At 39.5% G+C, this 20,322-nt stretch overlaps 2 protein-coding genes across 2 annotated transcripts in view; one reads left to right on the plus strand and one right to left on the minus strand.

Annotated features, from left to right (window-relative positions):
* FER1L6 (fer-1 like family member 6) overlaps window positions 1-20,322 on the plus strand; it is a 66,314-nt gene that overhangs the window by 29,317 nt on the left and 16,675 nt on the right. The window contains exons 17-33 of the mRNA XM_058833748.1: window positions 454-573; window positions 1,637-1,789; window positions 3,093-3,279; window positions 3,828-3,952; window positions 5,877-6,011; window positions 6,543-6,692; window positions 10,037-10,147; window positions 10,764-10,925; window positions 12,030-12,213; window positions 12,401-12,585; window positions 13,148-13,270; window positions 13,402-13,441; window positions 15,180-15,295; window positions 16,409-16,540; window positions 17,481-17,606; window positions 18,642-18,769; window positions 20,049-20,219. Of these exons, the coding sequence (XP_058689731.1) occupies window positions 454-573; window positions 1,637-1,789; window positions 3,093-3,279; window positions 3,828-3,952; window positions 5,877-6,011; window positions 6,543-6,692; window positions 10,037-10,147; window positions 10,764-10,925; window positions 12,030-12,213; window positions 12,401-12,585; window positions 13,148-13,270; window positions 13,402-13,441; window positions 15,180-15,295; window positions 16,409-16,540; window positions 17,481-17,606; window positions 18,642-18,769; window positions 20,049-20,219 (2,348 nt within the window). The remainder of the gene's footprint in view (window positions 1-453; window positions 574-1,636; window positions 1,790-3,092; window positions 3,280-3,827; window positions 3,953-5,876; window positions 6,012-6,542; window positions 6,693-10,036; window positions 10,148-10,763; window positions 10,926-12,029; window positions 12,214-12,400; window positions 12,586-13,147; window positions 13,271-13,401; window positions 13,442-15,179; window positions 15,296-16,408; window positions 16,541-17,480; window positions 17,607-18,641; window positions 18,770-20,048; window positions 20,220-20,322) is intronic.
* TMEM65 (transmembrane protein 65) overlaps window positions 12,503-20,322 on the minus strand; it is a 154,515-nt gene continuing 146,695 nt past the window's right edge. The window contains exon 8 of the mRNA XM_058833756.1: window positions 12,503-12,556. Coding sequence (XP_058689739.1) covers window positions 12,518-12,556 — 39 coding nt within the window. The 3' untranslated portion in view covers window positions 12,503-12,517. The remainder of the gene's footprint in view (window positions 12,557-20,322) is intronic.

Raw genomic sequence — 20,322 nt, forward strand, 5'->3', positions numbered from 1 at the left:
GGTGCTGAACTTCAAGACTAGTAAAGTCTGGCCTTTGATATTCCTGGATCTAATAATCTCCTCCAGAGAACCAGTGAGAAGATACCAAACTGGGTGGAAGTCATCTGAATATTTATTACCTTTTTTTACTGTTTGTACCACAAAAGATTGTGCCTTCTGTCAAGATCAAGGACTGGTAGTTCCTTGGCAATCACAAGGCGACAATCACATGTTGCCAATCACATGTTTTTTGGGACTTTCATACATGCAGTATACAGACAAAGACAAAATGGGACACATTCAATTTTTATGTTGTCCAGCTCCAAACAGTTAATCAGTTTCTGTTGTGACAAAGAAACATTGAACAAAGTATCTCCCATCTTCTCTTTTCAACTTGAATCAAAGACTGTTTCTCTTCCAGTTCAAACTACTTCATAACAGATGAAAAGAATATATTGTCTTTCCTCACTACAGGAAGCAATGTCCAGTGATGCCAAGGGAATCATTGAGCAGCAGAAAAAGAAGATGCCACTGGATGACATGATTCGTGAAACTCAGAGTTTTATAGATAAAATTAGATTCTTAGTTGATGAGGTAATCCACACAGAATTCAGAAAAAATTAAAATCCAAGACTTGTCTTTGATTTTCATAATCCCGTGTGAATAATAACTTCTGGCTTGGTTATCCAAAGAGTTCTCCTTTAGATATCTGGACTTTATTATCTTTTGCATTAAATGGAGCTGTTATCAAACCAGGGTAGGAAAAACCAGGTTGGGCTGCATGGTATGGAGAGGATGTACCACAGATATATTTTTTTCAATAAGTTCATCCCATACCTGGTGGCTTGGAGAAGCCAACTTTCTGATACGAACTCATGCCTCCACCTGTATGGACACCTGTATGGATTTGGACTGGTATGACCTTGGGGTGCCTATATTATTCAGCCTGAGAGTAATTGATATATTTGGTTGGGCCAAAATCCAGCCACTGGAAAGCTGTGCCTCTGAGAGCTGCCTGTGCTAGCAACCCATGGCTATTCCCTGGCTCAGAGAGCAAGTGGTACAGTGGCATGGTTTGCATCCTACACACAAATTCTCTTTCTTCCTAAAACAGAGTGACCCTGCTAACAGTTCCTTCAGGGAACAGCCCCTGGGCTGGTCTTTTTTCAGACCACACTGAAGCTTTTCTTGGAGAAACATTATCTGGAACAGGGCAAGGGCAAGGCAGCCTCACTGAGCATCATCACAAGAAGAAAAGATGATCGTATTCCAGTGCTTGAGCTGCTCCTGGTCCTTTTTGATTTGCTGGTATAGACGAAATTGATGGTATTTCCATGGTAGTTATTTATGTGGTCTGTGATTAAGTTATTCCCTGGGACAGAGCCATACCCAGATCCTTTAGTTTCTCCTAAAATTACTTATGAAGTGGGTGCTCCTCAATCAGTCTACAAAGCTCTATACCTTCAGCTGTAATTAGAAATTGAGGTGTGGACTGCAAAGCATGAAGTGACAGCCTCGTTTAGTTCAGGGGCACATCTGCCACTCTACAGGAGCCAGGAGGGCATCAGCTCTTAGTAAGAGTGTTTCAATAAAAATATGATAGTGGTGGCTCATAGAAGGAACTCAGTTTTACTTCAGTATATGCCTCATTTAACAGCCACAGAATACAGTGCCTGATGTGTTCATCTGGATGATCAGCAACAACAAAAGAGTTGCATATGCAAGAGTCCCAGCAAAAAACATTCTCTATTCCCCAGCGACAGAGCAGAGAGGCAAGGACTGTGGGAAGATTAAAACTCATTTCCTGAAAGTAAGTCTGTGGCACACTGCAAACACAGGTAATGCCTGGGGAGAATTTGGTATTCAGATTTCTTCCAGGGATAGTATTTTACAGATTAATCTTTGTAATATAAAAATATGTACAGATTTGTATCCACCATTTATTAATATTTGCTTCTTACATTTAGACTTGTCATTCTTTAAGCACTCTATCTTTGGCAGACTTTTGATGTATGAGTAATTAATTCCCTCACTACTTGCTCTGGCAAGTATAAAACATTGTTTATCAATGGCTGTATATATAAACAAATAGAAAAGGTACAGCCTCTTTGCTGGCAAAAACATCAGAATGCAGCACATGAAGGTCTGGGAGGAGAATGGTGAGAGATCATCACTCAGCAACTCAGCAAGGAAACCTAGATATTCAGGGGTAATACAGGAATTATTTATACTTTCTGTTTAAAACATGCTTAAGTTTGCACAATGTATGTCCAAAATTCTGTTACGGGATTATTCATATTGAAGGAAAGCCCTAGTGGATATACTCCTGCAAAGGCAGCGTGCCCAGTAGTACCTACAGTGGGAAATTGAGCAATGTAATTATTACTGTGACCATCAGGAAAACCCAAATATTCCAGACCACAGTAATTTCATATAATGACTTTTTAGTGTTTTTTCACCTTGGATTTCTGGGAATACCCCCATAAAGCACAGCTAAAGAGCAGATAAAAACATCTAAGATCCTGAGATACTTGCCATAGGTACTTGCTAAGCAAAGTACTATTTACCTGCATGAAATAAAATATTCTACAATTAACTATCCAGCCCCTTCAGTATCAAGACTTATCTTAAGAACAGACAATACTAAAGTCTGAACTTCATAGATCTAGATGAAGAAGTAATAGGTCAAGACTAGTAACATTTTATAGTGGAAATTTTTTCTGAACTGCCCAATGAAGTAATATTTTTAGTAATACATGGGACTAACTACTGGAGACCAGCAAAACTGCATGAAATGGAAAGTGGGTTGAAGTCTGGGCAAGGTACGGTATAAGATAACACTTATGCAGCTATAAGATAGCCTGCACAAATATCTGCATATTAGGCAATATACAGTTTACACAGACTGTTAGTTGAGCAAGCTGATAATTCCTTCCCTAAGAGTCACAGAAATTTCTTGTGCTAAATGAGTCTCAGGGCCACTCACTAAGGAGAAATTTCATTTATCAGTATATCAGCTGAGAGAATGCTTCTTTATTTTACTCTGGCTTGGTAAGACTCAGCACCCAGCCATGTCTCTTGAGCTTGTTGGTGATGTTGGATTTTTTCTTCAGCTCCCAGGCAAGCGCCCTCTTGGCTGGACTGTGCAGGCAAAAGTGGACATCTACCTGTGGCTTGGACCTATCAGCTATGCCCACAGTGCCATGGAGAATTTGCCTGTAGGATATGAGATTGAATTACCATCTAACAGCAACTCAGGGCACAGTGTGCTACCCTCACCTGCTTGCCTGCTGTATAAAAGTAAGGCACTCTTTCTTCTCTCTATTAACAATTAAGAGAAATGGCCCCAAAAACTCTAGTTCAGAGTGTGGCTCAACCCCTATAAAAAGTAACTGTTCTAAGATCATAGTGGCTTTGCTTCTTCTCATCAGAAAAGGCTGGCTTCTTTGCCAAGTCATCAGTGTTTCCGCTTTGTAGATGTCAGGGAAAGAAAAACTTGTTCATTTGTTGCATTTTCTATTCCCAGTCCCATGGATCTGCCTCCTTTTAGGGGAAACATCCCTCAGTTCTCCTGATGATGCATAGAACACCTAGTAGATAAAAGAGTGATGGAAGATAAAAAGTGGCACTTAATAGCCTTGAAGTAGAGACCTAAATGATTGATTTTAAGTGAATTCAGATGCCTAGCGCTTCTGAGTGTCTCAGATGTTTCTTTAGTGAGACAGCACTAGCAACAGTTCCCCTTGTCAGATCCTGGTTGGAGAGCAGCTGATGAATCTTCCCCTCCTACCCGTGTGCTGCCCTGTTTCCATGGAGCTGATGTTGCTGTTTTCTCTGCCATGATGTAGCCCCGCACCTCTTCCAGATGAGAGCCCACATGTATCAGGCGAGGGGGCTCATTGCCGCTGACAGCACTGGGCTTTCTGATCCTTTTGCAAAAGTTACTTTCACATCACGCTGCCAGACCACAAAGGTAAGTTCCTTTTTTTAAAGGTAAAGCCTCTTTTGGTGAGTGAAGACTTGAAAACTCCTTTTTTCTGGGTTTGTTTTTTTGGTTGCTTGGTTTTGCAAGGAGGTACCTAGCAGGAAAAGTTAGATGCCTGCTGTTAAAGAGCAGATCCTGAGAGTCCACTGCAAACAAGTTTACATGTTGCCCACTACTCTCATAAAAGATGCAGCAGTCCTAGTTTATTTTAGCTCAGATATCAGATTATTTGGAACTACTGGAACACTGTAGCAAGTGTACCTTTCTTCACATCTTTATGTGTTTTAAATTTGGTATTGCTACGTATAAATGTGGGTATAAAGATGAACCCTCATGGTTCTCTTTTCCCCTAACCTATGCATTCAGTCACTGAGCAAAGTGGAGACCTTTCTATGGCTTCTGTAGCCATGTGAGCCAGCACGGCCCTTTGTGATGGAATATGGCAAAGCACACTGGTGGTTTTAGAGGGTTAAAATGGAAATGAGCTGAAAACAGAGGTGGGAGACTTAAAGGCTGCTAAAATATGCCCAATAGGGAATGGTCTCCCATCTCCCTCAGGAAACTCCAGGGATCAAATGGGCTCCTGTGAGGCCTCTAGAGAGAAGTGGAAACTTCTACTGAGTTTCAGCAAGAAGAGTTGAGGTACAGCCTGGATAAGTGAGCAGGAAGACAGTCACTCACAGAACATGGAGATTGATTTTCAAGGGACCTGAGCCCTTTACAACTACCTTGGAGTTAAAATTGGGCAGGAATCCTGACAATCATGCCACAAACAGAATTTGCTGTGCCAAATGTGGTTCACACCAAGTACAATCTTGCTTCAGAAAAAATATTTAACCCTCCCATCCAGCCCCTCCCCCTAAAGCTTCACAGAAGACTGGTTCAATTTAATTAATTCTAAAATTCCTTTGACATTTTATTCTGTTACAAGGCAAGTTCTGTTGCATGTGCCGCCAAAGCAGACAAAAATTAAAGCCTTTCTCTAAATTGTAAATTCCTGCTTTTGCTACTTTGGCCTCAGGGTTATTAATTGATTTTTTTCCTGTAATGTGATTTTAACTTCTAATAGAAGGTGGTGAATGAATCCAATTAAATTAGTGTCTAGATGCACCAGATTCTGGAAAGTAGAATTTCGCCCAGGAAAAATAGGTGTTTATAGGCACAGAAGTGTTGAGTTTATTCACTGCCTGCACAAAGTACTGCGGCTGATAATTTGCATATTTTCTTAAGACTGTCAGCCAAGTGCCAATAAATGGTAGTAAAGAACCTTATTTCCATTCAAAAGAATGATAGCAGATTATGAGTAATTTTGCAGTTGGCACATTTTTCCTCTTTAACTGTTATCTTTGTTAAATATATTTTCTGCCTAGACAGTTAAAACATTCTCTATGATGAAATGCTATAAGCATCCACCTAATTCAAATTACAACTAATTAAAAACTTTTGATTTCTAATGAGGAATTCATGAAATTATCTTCTTTTTTTTTCATAGTGTTAAGTGTCATTACATAGAACTAAAAATAAGATTAAAAAAATGTGCCCTGGGGAAATGAAAACTGGCCACAGTTAGGGCAAAAGTTTTATTTTATTTTAATTGCACTTGGGATGTGCCTGCTTTCCTAAACCAACAGCTTTCCTATAACTTTAATACTGGAGTTTGTCTACACAGACTGGTTGTCATGATATGCTTGTTAGGCATTTGTGAGGCAAACAGGGAAATGGAGAAATTGGAGGTACCACCCTCAAAGCAAAAGATTCATATTCTTCTGGCTGGGAGGAGCTGCTGAAAAATGTGGTGTCTCAGACATGGCACTGTTCAGGGTGTGGAAAAGGGGGTCACCAGCAGATGAGCATGTCCTGCTGAAGGACACTCAACCAAACAGCTCATTAAAAATTTCCTCTCTTCCGTTAGATCATTTCTCAGACATTATCCCCTACCTGGAACCAGACACTGCTTTTCAACAGCATTGTGCTTCATGGTGACAAAGAGGAGATTTCCCAGTTCCCACCAGAGATTGTCATCGAGCTGTATGATGATGATGCAGTGGTAAGCTCAAAATGCTTCTCACTAAAAACCTGGGCTCTTATATCCTATTGCAAGCATGAAAGCATTAGTCACTGAACAGGCTTTAGATGGATCACCTTGCTGAATAGAGCTCAGTGTTACTGTGGTTTGCAGTTTAACATATCAGAACAGCCCTGAGATCCACTACATGGCCTTGCAAAGATGTGGCCTTGCATTTTCCCCAAGTGAATCTTCCAAAGAAATCAGAAACATCTTGCCCCAGGTCCCTTGAACACCGCTGTAAATATTGTAGCTAGGTCTGGGTCAAGACCATGCAGACTCTGATACAGCTTCATTGACTAAATATAGACCTCAGAAATTTTGGATACTCTGAAGAGCTAATAAGTACTCAGCTCTTCCTCTTCGTAGCTGCCTCGCACCTCACTGCCTTCATACCTTGGCCTTTCCTTCTGAAGGTTTTTTCCTCATAAATACCAAGCTCTGCATTGTCTTGGCTCCTATAACCATTGTGAAACCCAAATGCATTTGACCCCTGTATTCTTCTTTATTTAGGGTAAGGCAGAATATATTGGGTCTACAGTGGCTGCCCCTGTGGTGAGACTCGCTCATCAAAATTATGAGCCACCAAAACTTTGTTACCACCCAGTGCACTGTGGAAGTCTTTCAGGAGGAGACCTTCTTGCCGCATTTGAGCTTCTGGAGGTAAATTTGACTTTCTCAACAATTTCACTTTTACACCTTGGGGCTCACAAAAGCTGCCATGGCATCAGGGTCCATGACCATATTGAATTAGTAGGAACAGCAGCTGGAGCCATTGGGCCTCATAGTTCCCATTCCATTCCTGTCACCCCTTCCACCTTGTCAGGGGCCACTGCCAACACACAAACACACCACTGCCAGCCCTTCACACACTATAAGCCACCTTTGCCTGTCACTTACCCTGCCCTAAACTGTGCTCTAGCCTGAGAAACTCTGAAAATCCAAGTGCCATTGCAATGACCTGCTGCTTGGGGTAGCACACGACCCTGACTACCAGCCTTGAAGCTCCCAATACCACTTTCATTCTTAGGAAAATGAAATGGTGAATAATAAGGAGCGGATTAGGGAGGCAGAGTTTTTAGATACCCCTACTACATCTAAAGAAACATTACATGGTTTCCAACTGCAAGACAAAAGGAAAATTCAGTTCTGGTAGATGCAGGACTGGGGTTGATCATGCTGGGATTTCAGGCAATTTCACTGGAATTTGCAGAGCCACCAGTTAAAGGTAACTTCCATCTGCTGAAAACCTACAACAGTTTGTTCTGAAATCTGAAATGGGAAAAATGTGAAATTTCATAACATATTTTACAGCTAAAACAGGCTTTTAATTACGGTAGCTATTTATGTTTTTTGGTGAAAGCCTGAAATATAACAACATGTGGAATATTTCCTCATTGTGGTTGTGTCACAGGACAGAGTGAGAGCTTCAGACAAAGTTCATTAGAGAAGTTGTCCTATTGTGTCATGAGGTGCAGAAAGGATCTTTTTGCTTTCTAAACTCCTTCTGAGAGAGGAGCCTGAGTGTGGCTGGGTGAAATCTTAGTCCCAGATTGTCAATGGTTTAAATCTAAAGAATTATAGAGGTGTGAGTGAGCCTTTCTATGGTTTCACTTTTTGGTAAGCAAAAGAGTTATATATTATATTTTGGTTTATTATCTTTTGGGATAGAGAAGCAACACTATTTAGGGGATATTTTCAAATATATTCCTAAGAATTCTGTAGAAATTTGGCAACTTCATTTCATGAAAGGAAATGAAATCTTGCAATTACCCATTTGGCAAGTTTTGGTCCATTTTCCAACACTTCGTGTCATCTCATTCCATTTTAATATTTTCACTTCATTTCAGAATTATATATATATATTTATATTTTCCCCAAGCACTTCATTTCATCAATTTCTTCTCCTCTCTCTTAGTTTCACTTTGTTCCCTCATTTCAAGATGTCAGTATGATTAGGGCCACTTTTGGTTCTTTTTGCTGCACCTCATTTAATCCCAATCCATTTTGTTGTATTCACTCCTTTTCCAAATTTCCTTTTTTTTTCCCTGTTGAATTTTATTTTATCCTATCTCCATTCCAGAGGATTTGTTACGCTTTGTTCTCTGATTTCAAGATCTCATTTCCTTTCATGAAATGAAACTGCCAGGCCTCAAAGCACTCCAAGAGCTGAAGTGCTGCTGGCTTTTTCCAGTATCAGGGGATTCCTGATGGTGCTCTGTGTGAGGAATGAAAAAAAACTCTCTCATCACTGATTTATTCTCATTCTGATCCCATAACTTTTCCTATGACATAGAATTCTTGATAACTCTGATCAGCAGGTACTGTTTGGTTCAGCTGAGGAGTGTTGTGTACAAAGTGAATGCTCCTTTCTCCTTTCTAAATGAATGCTTGCTGGAGAGATAAAATCTTACAATGAAGCATCCTGGCATTCAGAGAAAGAATACACTAAAAAACCACAGACTAATGGATAATGAAAGTCTTGCATTTCTTCAGAATGAATTCAGGGTTTATTTTTTATTTTTTTTATTAAAAAAGCAAAATTCCTTTGTAAACCTTTATCCAGGCATTTTGCTCTACTCTCATTTGAGTACTATATCGTTTTTCACCTCCTGTTCTCTGCAATTATTATATTAATTGCTTTGGATTTTTACTGATAAAATGTAGATCACATGTGCATGTGAATGATTGCTGGTAATTACCTGAATACTCACCACTGCTGCAGGTGCTTTTCTAGATCTTATGTTTTCCACCCATCTCTTCCTCCACCTACAAGGTACTAAGGAACACATACTTTCTCCCTTTTAGTAATTAGATTCCCACACAACTGTACATAGTCATATAGCCTGGCTAAATGAAGCAGAAGACTTCAACTTCACAGAGCCTTTGAGAGCAGTATCTCACCTGCTTCACCTCTCAGTAGTGACAAGTTAGCTTAGGAACACTGCTGCACTCCAGAAGTCGTGATTCTTTTCCCAGAAGCTGCATACACAATACTCCTTAGGTGCCATGCTTCAAGTGAAAGCTGAGAGAGCTCTGCCTGTAGGTTGTTCCCTGCTGCCACAGCCTGAGCTCCTGTCAGGACTCACCATCACTTGCTGGCTTCCACTGTTTTATGTAGGAATTTTCTAAATCAGGCTAAACTGCACATCTGTCCCGTTGTGGAATGAGGTTATAAATACACAGTTATAAACTAGAAAGGTGTTTGGAGCTAATGAGCTTTGTCACAGAAGGTGCACCAAGCAGGCAGCAATGCCTGAAGGACAGCAAGAGGCAGAGATGGTCATGCCTCAGAGCTGCTGTGGAGTCTGCTCTCCTCCCACCCAGCTGGAACAGTCATGTACACCCAAATATGCTCCTGAATGTGGGCAGGGTCATGTGCAGTCACACACAAAGAACAGAAGCGCTGCCTGCCACAAGAGTTTAGTAGCTGCACAGAGAATACTCAGCCCTGTTTTTAGAGAGGTGGTTTGGAGGTTCTCAAATGGTGAGAGCATGCAATAATGCAGGAACACTATTCCATAGCAGCTGGAGAATATTATGTCTCTCCAGCAAATTTTTGCTGATGCGCAGTCTGTTCACCAGCTCTTTTTAACTAAAATCCCATCTAGAATCTTCCTGTGGAAGCCTTCTAAGCAGTTTTGCTCAAGATTTTTGTTAAATAGAATTACCACGCTTTCCATTTTTAGTAAATAGAATTATAATGCTTCAGTACATGCATGTCTTTAGGGCAAACTATGTCCTATTAGGTAAAAGAAGCCATTTTTTCAGAAAGGCACATAAACCAAATATATTGAATGCTTTTTCTGCCATATGTTTTAGCATCACAGCATGAGAGAGAGCATTTCAAGTCACATTCCTTTCACAGCACAACTGTTCTGCTCTGTAACTTGTCTTATAAAACTGATTAAATTGGTGTGTTCTATGTGTCATTATCAACAGATACTTCCATTACTGGTTTTATTCTTCCAAAAACAAGCCTGAGTTAAAACTGCTTCATTTTTCAGATTCCTGAGTCAGATCCAGACAGACTTCCCCCACTGGATCCACCAGATATTGGCCAGATTTACCCAGTCCCAGCTAACATACGGCCTGTTTTAAGCAAATACAAAGTGGAGGTGAGATACTTTGACTATTTCTGTTTCCTTATCTCATCACCTTTTATTCTCTTGTTGAGCTGTAACAGTAACTGATGATTTTACAATCTTGATCAATAGGATTCACATGAAAATAGCATATAAGGGCATGCAAGGCTGTGCTTTCACTGAGGGGAACCGTGGGGCTGTGTCTCAATCCTGACCTTTTGGGAAAGGACTTCTCTTGTGGCAGAGCATGGCTGGTGGATCCACACAGCCAAGGAAGTGTCCTCAGGAGTTGGAGAGCTTCTCCTTGCAAATGACATCACTGGAGCTGAAGTTTGGCATCAGCCATCTCACAGGCTTTTTGTGGGTCCCTGACTTCAGGAAAAAACAAAGCCAAACAATGCCTTCTGCATATGTACACATGTCTACACCTTCCCCATCTTCTTTGTATGATTTGTGTCCAAAGTAGCCTTATATTAGAAAGCTGGAAAAAGTGGCAGATTTTCTTATCACCGCAGTGCCTGATGCTGCCCAGCCTCACTGTTCACTGCCACTCATCATGCAGCCTTCACACCACCTGCTTGTTATCCCATTTCCCCATGCCAAGCCAGGGTTTCTGCAGGCTAACTGTGTTTTTCTCTGCACACTACAGGTCCTGTTCTGGGGTGTTCGAGAGCTGAAGAAAGTCCAGCTCCTCTCGGTAGATCGGCCCCAGGTTCTCATTGAGTGTGCAGGGAAAGGAGTCAAATCCTCTGTCATACAGAGCTACAAGAAAAATCCCAATTTCACTGGCCTTGCAGATTGGTTTGAAGTGGTGTGTACAGCATGCTGCCCCTTGCCTGTCTGTTCTCTGGTCAGACAAGGTGTTAATTACCATTATCCTTCCTTTCTTGTCAAATAATTTCTTCTGTGTCTTGATTAAATACTAAGGGATGTCAGTTCTCGTGCAAAAGCTACTGATTTGAAAATGCTTTAAGAGACTTTTGCTACAATCATATGATAAAAGAAGATAATGTTCTTCATGATAAGTCCCAAGTAGATAAGAAAATAATGTTGCAATCAGATTTTTACTGATAGGTTGGAACTTGTGGGCAGCTAACAGAAATATATTTAGTATTTTTCCTCCTCCTTTCCAATTTTGCTGGGTAGTGTTCAGTTTCCTTTATTTTCTTTTCATCCTTGCAACTTTCCTTTGTTACTGGGCTATTAAGGGGATTGATAATTTCTGGTTTATGAGCTCAGGGCCTTCTCACATTTTCACACCTGCTTTATGAACTGCAAAGCAATGTACCTCCTGTTGGTTGGGTTATGAGAGCTGGCATTCTCTGAATCAGTCACCATCAGAATAAAACAGTCTGTTCCATTTGCTCTTGAGAAAAGTATATCAAAACAATAACATGGATACTGAAGTACAGCTTCTACAGTATTTTTAGCTCCTATTGTATTTTCCTAAGAGCTGTTTTCCTCTTGGTAGTTCATCCTATATCACCCAGGGTCCACATCTTGTTTTTGGGAAAACTGAGTCAGATAGGGTTAATAGCCTTCAGCACAGCAGCACTGGAATTAATGCTCACAACTTCCAATGTTGCATTCCATCCTTCTGAACACTCCTGATTCCACCAGTTTATTCTAACAAGAGATGCTTCAATATGAGAGCATGGGATTCATCTCAGCAGGACAGTCTCTACAGTCTACTCTGTATTTTAAAGAACAAAGCTTTCTCTAGATTTTGCAGAAAACCAAAGTCATATTGCTTATGCTGAATGCATTTTGCATTATGAATATGTTCATAGCTAAGGAGGAGAAGGGAAGGAGGGAGGGAAGAGTAGAAGCCTTATTGCTGTGCACAGTAAATATTCTGTACATGTTCTATGTTCTCTAGCCATTCTCTCATGCTGCTGTCTGTCTCCTGCACTAGGAGCTGCCTGAAAATGAGCTCTTGCATCCACCACTAAGCATCTGTGTGGTCGACTGGAGAGCATTTGGGAGAAGTACTCTTGTTGGAACACATACCATCAATTGCCTGAAGCAATTCCTATGCAAAACCCCATTAGGTCCTCAAGCTGCATCTAACAGAGTAGACATTGCAGAAACTGAGAAAGGCAAGTGTTCAATTCTGACCCCAAATTAAAAGACAAAGGACCTTCTTAGAGGTTTACACTTAGAAGTGTGCTTTATTGTGTTGAGCATAGGATCAAACCTTTAATCACATGACTATTTGATGATCATCAAATGCTATGACAGTATTTCTGGCAAAATCTTACCTAACTTGCAAAGTTTCAATCACAGCTTTACCTGAGTCATCCCAGCCTGCTGTGCTATCCCAAGAAGAACCATTTTTAGCTGATGACATCTACGTTGAGGTGGAGCAGGGTAAATGGACAGTGGTAGATCCAGACCCATCCCTCACAGCACTTCCTGCCGCTGAACCAGAGCACTGTGCCTCTGAGACAAGGAAAGAGAAGAAACAAAAGGTGGGTATAGCTGAAGCTACTAGCTAGCTTCCTCCTGCAGTCTTGAAGACTTCAGCCCTTCCTGATAAAGTGGGAATCTGTTGACCCCAGGTTAAGACATTTTGGGTGTTAATGTTGACACCCACACTATCTTGCTGGCCCTCAAGAGAACTAGTTAATAATACAGCTTTGACCCCACAGAACTTCATTACTTCCACTAATAGATTCTTAAAATACTTGCAGACTGAAGTGGAGAAGCCAATTTGTATCTGAATGTTTGCATCCTTTGAAACATCATTATTTATTATCTGTGTAGATTTGCCTATTGTATGGGTTGCTCCTGTGGCAATGTCTCCAGCGTTTAAAGTCATGGCATAGTCAGTAGAAAATACAGAGACAGCTTTAATAACATGATGATCACAATGAAGTGTCTTGGAATAAAAGACAGAGACAGGAATTCATATCACATTTTATTTAACTCTTGGAGGCTGAAATTTTCCATGTATACAGCTGTTCATGCTTAATGTCATGAGTCAGGTGATTAGTTTTAATCAGTTCTAGTGCTTTTCCCATCGTTTGGTAGGAGATGAAAAAATCCATCCGACGGTCAACAAAGAGGAGAAAAAGAACCATTGCAGATGAATCAGCTGAAAATGTTATTGACTGGTGGTCAAAATACTATGCTTCTGTGCTCAAAATGCAAAAGGTGAGTCACACAGCATGCCAAAAACTCTCATGGATAAGCAATGTTGTAAAAGTAGATTTACTGCTGAATGATTCCTTTTCGCTATTACACTTATAATGATTAGTTTGTCCATTGTGTTTTTCTTTTGAAAGGCAAAAGGAATTTTTTCCAGTGAAGGAAAACCTGAAGACAGTAAGTAAATTATTTGCATTTTTCTATTATTTTGCACTAATACTTTCTCTAGCATTGCTTCTCTACTGTTTTAGTGACAATTAATGTCTGGTAACAGAGTCCTGCTGGTATACTGGGCTCTTTCCTCTACAGCTGATCAGTTGATGGATAGGTTAAAACTTCACAGCCAGTGTTGGGTTAACATGAATTTCCTGTCATTCAAATATCATTCACAAAGATTAGCAAAGTCAAAGTCCTGAAGGATACAAGATAGACATTGTCTTGATCTTAGGTTGCATTTGCAACAGGCTCTGGAAAAAAAAGTCCTCAATTTTGAATCCAGTTCAGGATCAGCAATGCAGGAACAGCTTCTGCTAGGACACTTCTAGTCATGTGTGTTATTTCCATAGCTGGAAAGCTTTATCTAGCTCAGGTTCAAGGAATTTTTAATTTTTTTTTCACAAGAACCTAAAATAATTGGCCAGAAACAGGCTCTGTGTGCATATATATGTATGTCTCCATACACATATATTCCATGGCTCAACAGGTCCTGCCACAATCAAACTGAACTCTGGAAAAAATTATTTTTGGACAAATATGACTGCTTGAGAATGCTAAGAAAAAAGGAAATATTTACTGTTTACACAGAGCTGCTATTCAGAATGAAATTAGTCACCTTTTCATGGCAGAGCTGACCACACTCCCACAGGGACTGAGGTGATTTAAAGGGGTGTTGAGGTTGCTCTGAATGGAAGACATGACCTAAATATCACATGACATCATCTTGGGAATAGCAGGTAATGGTGCTTCAGTGATCATCAGTGCTGCTGAGAAATGAGGAGGAGATCAGTTTCTGAGTGAAGCTCACTTGTCCAAATGGAGGAAATATTTACATAGAAAATGTTCTACAAAAATGTGATGTTCATTTACAGTTGTGACATCCACCCACAGGCTATTCAGGCAGTTTTGGCATATTGGTTCTGATGATTTCAGACCTTGTAAATTCTCTTCTGATCATTTTTGTTTCAAATTTTCACCTGTGATGATAAGAGCTATACATACAAGGCATCTCTGACATGAAATATGTATATCTAGATATTTAGTATTGTTAAACACACAGGAATTACTCAAAAAATTAAAGTAAAATGAACTCAAAATCCAGATTTCACTCAAAGAACTGAAACAATCTCAGTGTAACTTTTGAGAGCTCACCCTCTTTTTGCTGGGAAATCCCCTCTCAGTGTTTGGAATCTGACTTTAGTCTGGTGTACCTCTTCCCATTTCTCACACTTGTAGCTTTCACCAGGTGAGATACACCCTATTTTGTGATATCTTTAAGCTGAGAAGGACTTGGGTCATCCTGATATCTGAAGTAACTGTCAGCCTAAACAATAGCTTTCAAGTTTAAATAAACCTTAAATTTTATGTGAAAGCTGTTAAGATCTGTTTATTTGCATTGGGGAGGAGTCAGAGAGGGAGGAACAGGGTGGACTGGGAGGTGGCCATCAGGGAGGGGGTCACACAGGACATCATCACACTTGGTCCAACAAGCTCATTATGAAGACTGGTAGCCACAGAGAGCATAAATTGCTACCTGTGCCTGGGAGAACCAGTGGTAAAAGAGAGGATCCCTATGTCCAGCAGTAGAGGAATAAATAGAGAAAGAGCAAGGGGGACTCTCTGAAAAATTTTTGCTGTCCTGAAGCATTTTATGTGCTTTGCTTACTAAAACATACATGATGTCATTAAATTTTTGCAGATAAGCAGACTTCTGACCACATAGCATTGTTCATAGAGGATGAGCCAGACAAAAAGAAGAAGGATAAGACATTGAAAAGGACACAGAAGGAAACTCCAAACCTAGCAACATTGCAGGTAAGAGAAAAGCAAGGCTGAGGTAAGGCTGTTATTCGCCGTCTCTCCAAAGTCTGACCATCAGCAGCTGAGTTTGGTAAGCCCTCCTTACATATATTTCAGACACTTTAAAATTAATAAAACACACTAAATTATAATGATAATGCCCTTCAGCACAAGGGACACAGAGGAAACCGGGGTCTCATAGGGAGGATGTGGCCCACTTGGTCTTAGACATAGAATATGTTGGTGTAGACAAACCCAGAGAGACTTCAGTGAAATTCAGTTTTGTTGTTTGCATGTAAAATACTGTAGTTGGAAATCCCAAAATTCATGCTAGAAATACTGCAGCCTATTAAGAATGTCTCAAAAAGGAGATGGAAAGCATTGCTGTGATGGCTAGTGCATCCCCCCCGATGGGAAATAATACTCAGCTCACATTAGATTTGGTTGGGTAATGATAGAAGGAATTCAAAGAAAACTATGGGTTGTGCAAAATGTCTGGAGAGATGAGAGGTTTGAAAATATTAAGACAGTTTGGATTAGATTGTAGCTGAATAAATGGGAACTTGAAACTGCTGTTTCCATTTTTTAAGAGATGGCAGTAATATAGCCCCTTCTATTTCATGCTTGATAAATTACTGGGAAAGAGTATTGAAAATGTGTGTTCTTTGAAAAATTATTTGGTCTTTTGAGCTATCCTAAAGCTCTGTCCCCAAAGCATTTTATTATTGTCTGCTTTGCTTTCAAGTTTTGAGACATTAACACGATAGAATGGGTCAGTTCAACAAAGGCACAATGCCACAAGGAAACAGAAGCAAAGACAGCACATCTACAATTTTTCACTCACACCAGTGCTTGCAAATGTTAATTTTGGCCCCTTCAGATTCACTTTCACTTGCTGCATTAATGTGTTACTTCAATACTTGGGGGAAGACTTTCTTTGAGGACAGAACTGGTCCTGTTTTAAATGGGGAATTAACTTTTTTCCTCAAGAACTTTTTGCAAAACCTTGGTTTTTATTAAAGTCTGCATTTTGGGTCAAAATAAATTTCTATTCATTCTCTAATAAAAAAAGTTGCTATAAATAAATTCACTGTGCCACAAAATATAAGCATTCTTCTGTTTTCAAAGATTTATGAAGGAGACTTGGAGAGTGAATTTAATAACTTTGAGGACTGGGTGAAAACTTTCCAGCTCTTAAGAGGAAAATCGAATGATGAAGTTCATGCTGATGCTGAAGACAGAATAATAGGAAAATTTAAGGTAAGCTTTAATGTTGATTAAATGGGTAATAATTTAGAGATTTTAGGTTTTAATACATATTTTAGGTATGCCAGGGACAAAAGGAATAGACATTTATAGTCTGTTGTAAATAGAATTAGTTTTATTATATCTAGAGTCAATTTTTTTCCTTTCCCATTATCTGATAGAAAAAAGCATCATCCAACACCAGGTGTTCACTTCTGTTTTGAAATAAGGAATTACAAGAAGTTTAAAATCACAGAACGGGGAGAGGAGATATATTATGGTGTCCAGATTTCACTAATGTAACTTGGTTTCTACACTATTACAGAACCTTATATGTAATTTAGTGTAATTTAAATGTAGACCCTCACAGCCTCATTCAGGTCTCCATCAGGCAATCTGAAAAATTCAAAGGCTGAGTAATGTTATTAGGATTTGTTTGTAGTTTAGAGGAACTGATTAAAATCACTGATATCTCAATTAGCTTGTGATGCAGATTTCTGTCCAAATGACTTGTTAGTTGCTTTCAGGCAGTATGAGCTACTCAGCAACATGAGTCGATATTGATTTATATGAGCTGCAAAAATACAGTTGGATTCATGTCACACTGTCATGAAACTTACTCAATGGAATTATTAATTTTCCAATACACAGTTAAGGTCAAAACATCATTTTTAAAATATTAATGGTTAGAAAACTGGATTTAGAATATCTACAGGTATTAGTTTTAAATAGCCAATAGGCATGGAGGTATTCCTTGTAAATATCTAGATATGATAGTACCATATTGTAGGGAAAATGCATTTTAAAAGGTCATGTTTAGTGCAATGCAGTTTGGGTGACCTGTGAGGGCTACCACAAAATAAGTTGCATGAATGATGCTTTTTTCATTCAAAGGGTTGGGTTTTTATTGCATTTGATCTGTTTTCAAGGGAGACAAAAATCTATGTATTTCCAGGGCTCCTTCTGCATTTACCCAAGTCCTGAGGATGGCAGCTTGCTGGACGGAGGGCAGCCCCGCATCCTGCAAGGGATACCCCCAAACCACTCTGTCAAAGTGCTCATCAGGGTTTATATTGTGGCAGTAAGTAGACAGATGCTCTTTTAACCTTGAAATAACTTGGATTTTTCTTTTCAACTCAGTTTACTTTAAGTGTCTTTGCAGCGAAACTTCTGAAAATCCTCATCCATGGGGTTTGGGTTTTTTTCTGCTCATATTTCAAACAATGTTTCATACTGTAGAAATGGGTGTTCAGACTAGAAAGTATTACATATATTCTTCCCAATAAATCTGGAGATTTCTGCAAGACTGGAGAGTCACTTTACTTGTTCAAACTAAAAGCTCTGGATACGTAACTAACATGGTACAGACAACCTGTTCCAGCCACAATATGCAAATGCAGCCAGTTTTAATGAGTAGAGCTGCTCAAAATGACACACATTTAAACAAAACCTCAGTAAAGAGGAAATGGTAACTTATTTTTGAGGGGCTGTGAATAGCATTCTACGAAAGTTCTACATGTGAATAATTTTTGGGGTCAATAAAGGTAAAAATACAGAGCACAAGATGAGGAAGAATGGTGTGAGAGGTAAAATGGGTAGAAGAAACTGGTATTTCAGAGAAACAAGAGAGTTGCAGGTAATCTAAGACAGAAATATGGTGTGAGGAGAGACTATGGCAACAAAATATGAAGAGATTGTTTTGCTTCCTAAATGAATATAAGGACTTAGAAGACTTTTCCAACCTTAACAATTCTGTGATTCTATAAAGAGTTGGTTTGCCCTGTTCAAGGATCTGGAACTATATTTGTGGGTAAATCTTTCCTGAATCCTACCTGCACTTGTGCAGCAGGCTTCTTCCTTAGCATTGCCTCTCCTGCTCAGCTTTTTCTGTCTTAGTGATGGAACAACACTTCCAGCTTTGCAAACTCTCTTCTACTCCACATCATGTTTTCCTAATAGCCTGTAAAACTACAGGCCAAATTTTAAATAACATGAGGCAGGCAAAGCCCCTCAAATTCCAGAACACCCAGGACTGGGCAGGAAAACCATACTCCTGTGTAGGGACCCTGCTGTATTTTAGCAAACTTCTTGAGGACACAATTTTTCTTCTTAACAGGCATTCAACCTCAGCCCAGCTGATCCAGATGGCAAGTCAGATCCCTACATCGTGCTGAGGCTGGGCAACACAGAAATTAAAGACAGAGAGAACTACATCCCCAAGCAGCTAAACCCCATATTTGGAAGGTCTGTGATGACTTATTTTTGCATTCAGTGTAGTTTGTGCTTTATCTCTTGCTACCACTGATGCTGTTTGTTATATGCAGACTTCTGCCTGTTTGGATGTTTTGTAATCCTGATGGTTAAAACGTTGGGAATTGGTGTCACACTATATGATAATAAGATATTTCATTTTCATACCCATCAAAATATGCCAAGTAATGCAATCTGTCAGAGGTTTTGCAAAATGATGTGTGAGAGGAAATGAGGCAACAAATGATAATTGTCTGTTAAAATTAATATAATCATTTTGTTTAATGCAAAATAAACATCAGAACAGTAAAGTGTGATTTCACAACCTTTGTTGCTGTTTCAGGCTGGATAGAGTACTAAATAAATCTCATAATTCTAGGATATATGAGTTCTTTGAACTCAGAAAGCCTTCTGAATGGGGGAGCTGGGGGCAAGCTGTCAGTAGTTATCCAGTTTGTATTATCAGTGCTTTATAGTTATTTATATTTTTAATGCTAACAGCTGTGATTTTTTTTCTGGTAAATTTCCCTATTTTAAGAAGGTTGAAAATATTTTGAATTGGGGTGGAAGATCATTAAGACAGAAAAACTGTGCTATTTTGGACTGAAAGACCCCTAGAGTCAGGGGGTGGGAAATAAAAAACTCATGCTTCAGGAGACAAAGCTCAGTTTTTTCTGTGCTTTGGAGAAACCTGGAGCCAGTGTTGTGGTGATCAGGATGTCCTGTCTTTCACTAATTTGTCAAATCCCTTTTCTATGCATATTTATATTTTCACTTTCCCATAACATGTCAGCAATAATGATTCCTGAAAAAATGCACCAAGAAAAAAGGGAGCTCTTATGTTTGCTTTTTTGAGATTTATTTAAAACTTTTGCCTGATCATTTTGTTGAGTGCCCCCAGATTCATATATTCAATATTTAACTTGAAGCTTTTGCAAGAAAACAGAAAATATTTAGATGTCCCTTTTGAGGGTTCTGAAAAACGTGTGAGAACTCTTACATACAGCTGTGTTAACCTTATTGGATTCAGGATTGTAGGAACAATCTTAGGACATTACACAGGGTGCTAGGGAAGCTGGAGAAGGAATATACTTTTTGACTGTGTGTTTCCAGCATGTTCAAATATTTAATTGAAGCAAAAAGCACTACCATAAAAGCTCACTGCATATTGGAAGAGACACTATTCACGCAGTGTTTTCATGACATTAATTAGCCTAGCCTTTTAGGCTTCAAAATTGATTTGATTTCATGTAGGTCTCAATTTTTCCTGTAGATCATTTGAAATCCAAGCTACATTTCCCAAGGATTCATTGCTCACGGTCTTGATCTATGACCACGACTTCATTGGGACAGATGATCTTATTGGAGAGACTAAAATTGATTTGGAAAATCGTTTCTACAGCAGACATCGAGCTACCTGTGGGTTACAGAGTCAATATGAAATGTAAGTACTTCTTCAGGCAGCAACAGAGCTCACAGTGAGTGACTTGACTTGAAGGAGAAATTACAGATGTGTTCCAGCTGTTATGCTTTCTCCAGCACAAAAG

The sequence above is a fragment of the Poecile atricapillus genome, chromosome 2 (genome assembly GCF_030490865.1).
Source record: "Poecile atricapillus isolate bPoeAtr1 chromosome 2, bPoeAtr1.hap1, whole genome shotgun sequence".
Classification (NCBI taxonomy): Eukaryota; Metazoa; Chordata; class Aves; order Passeriformes; family Paridae; genus Poecile; species Poecile atricapillus.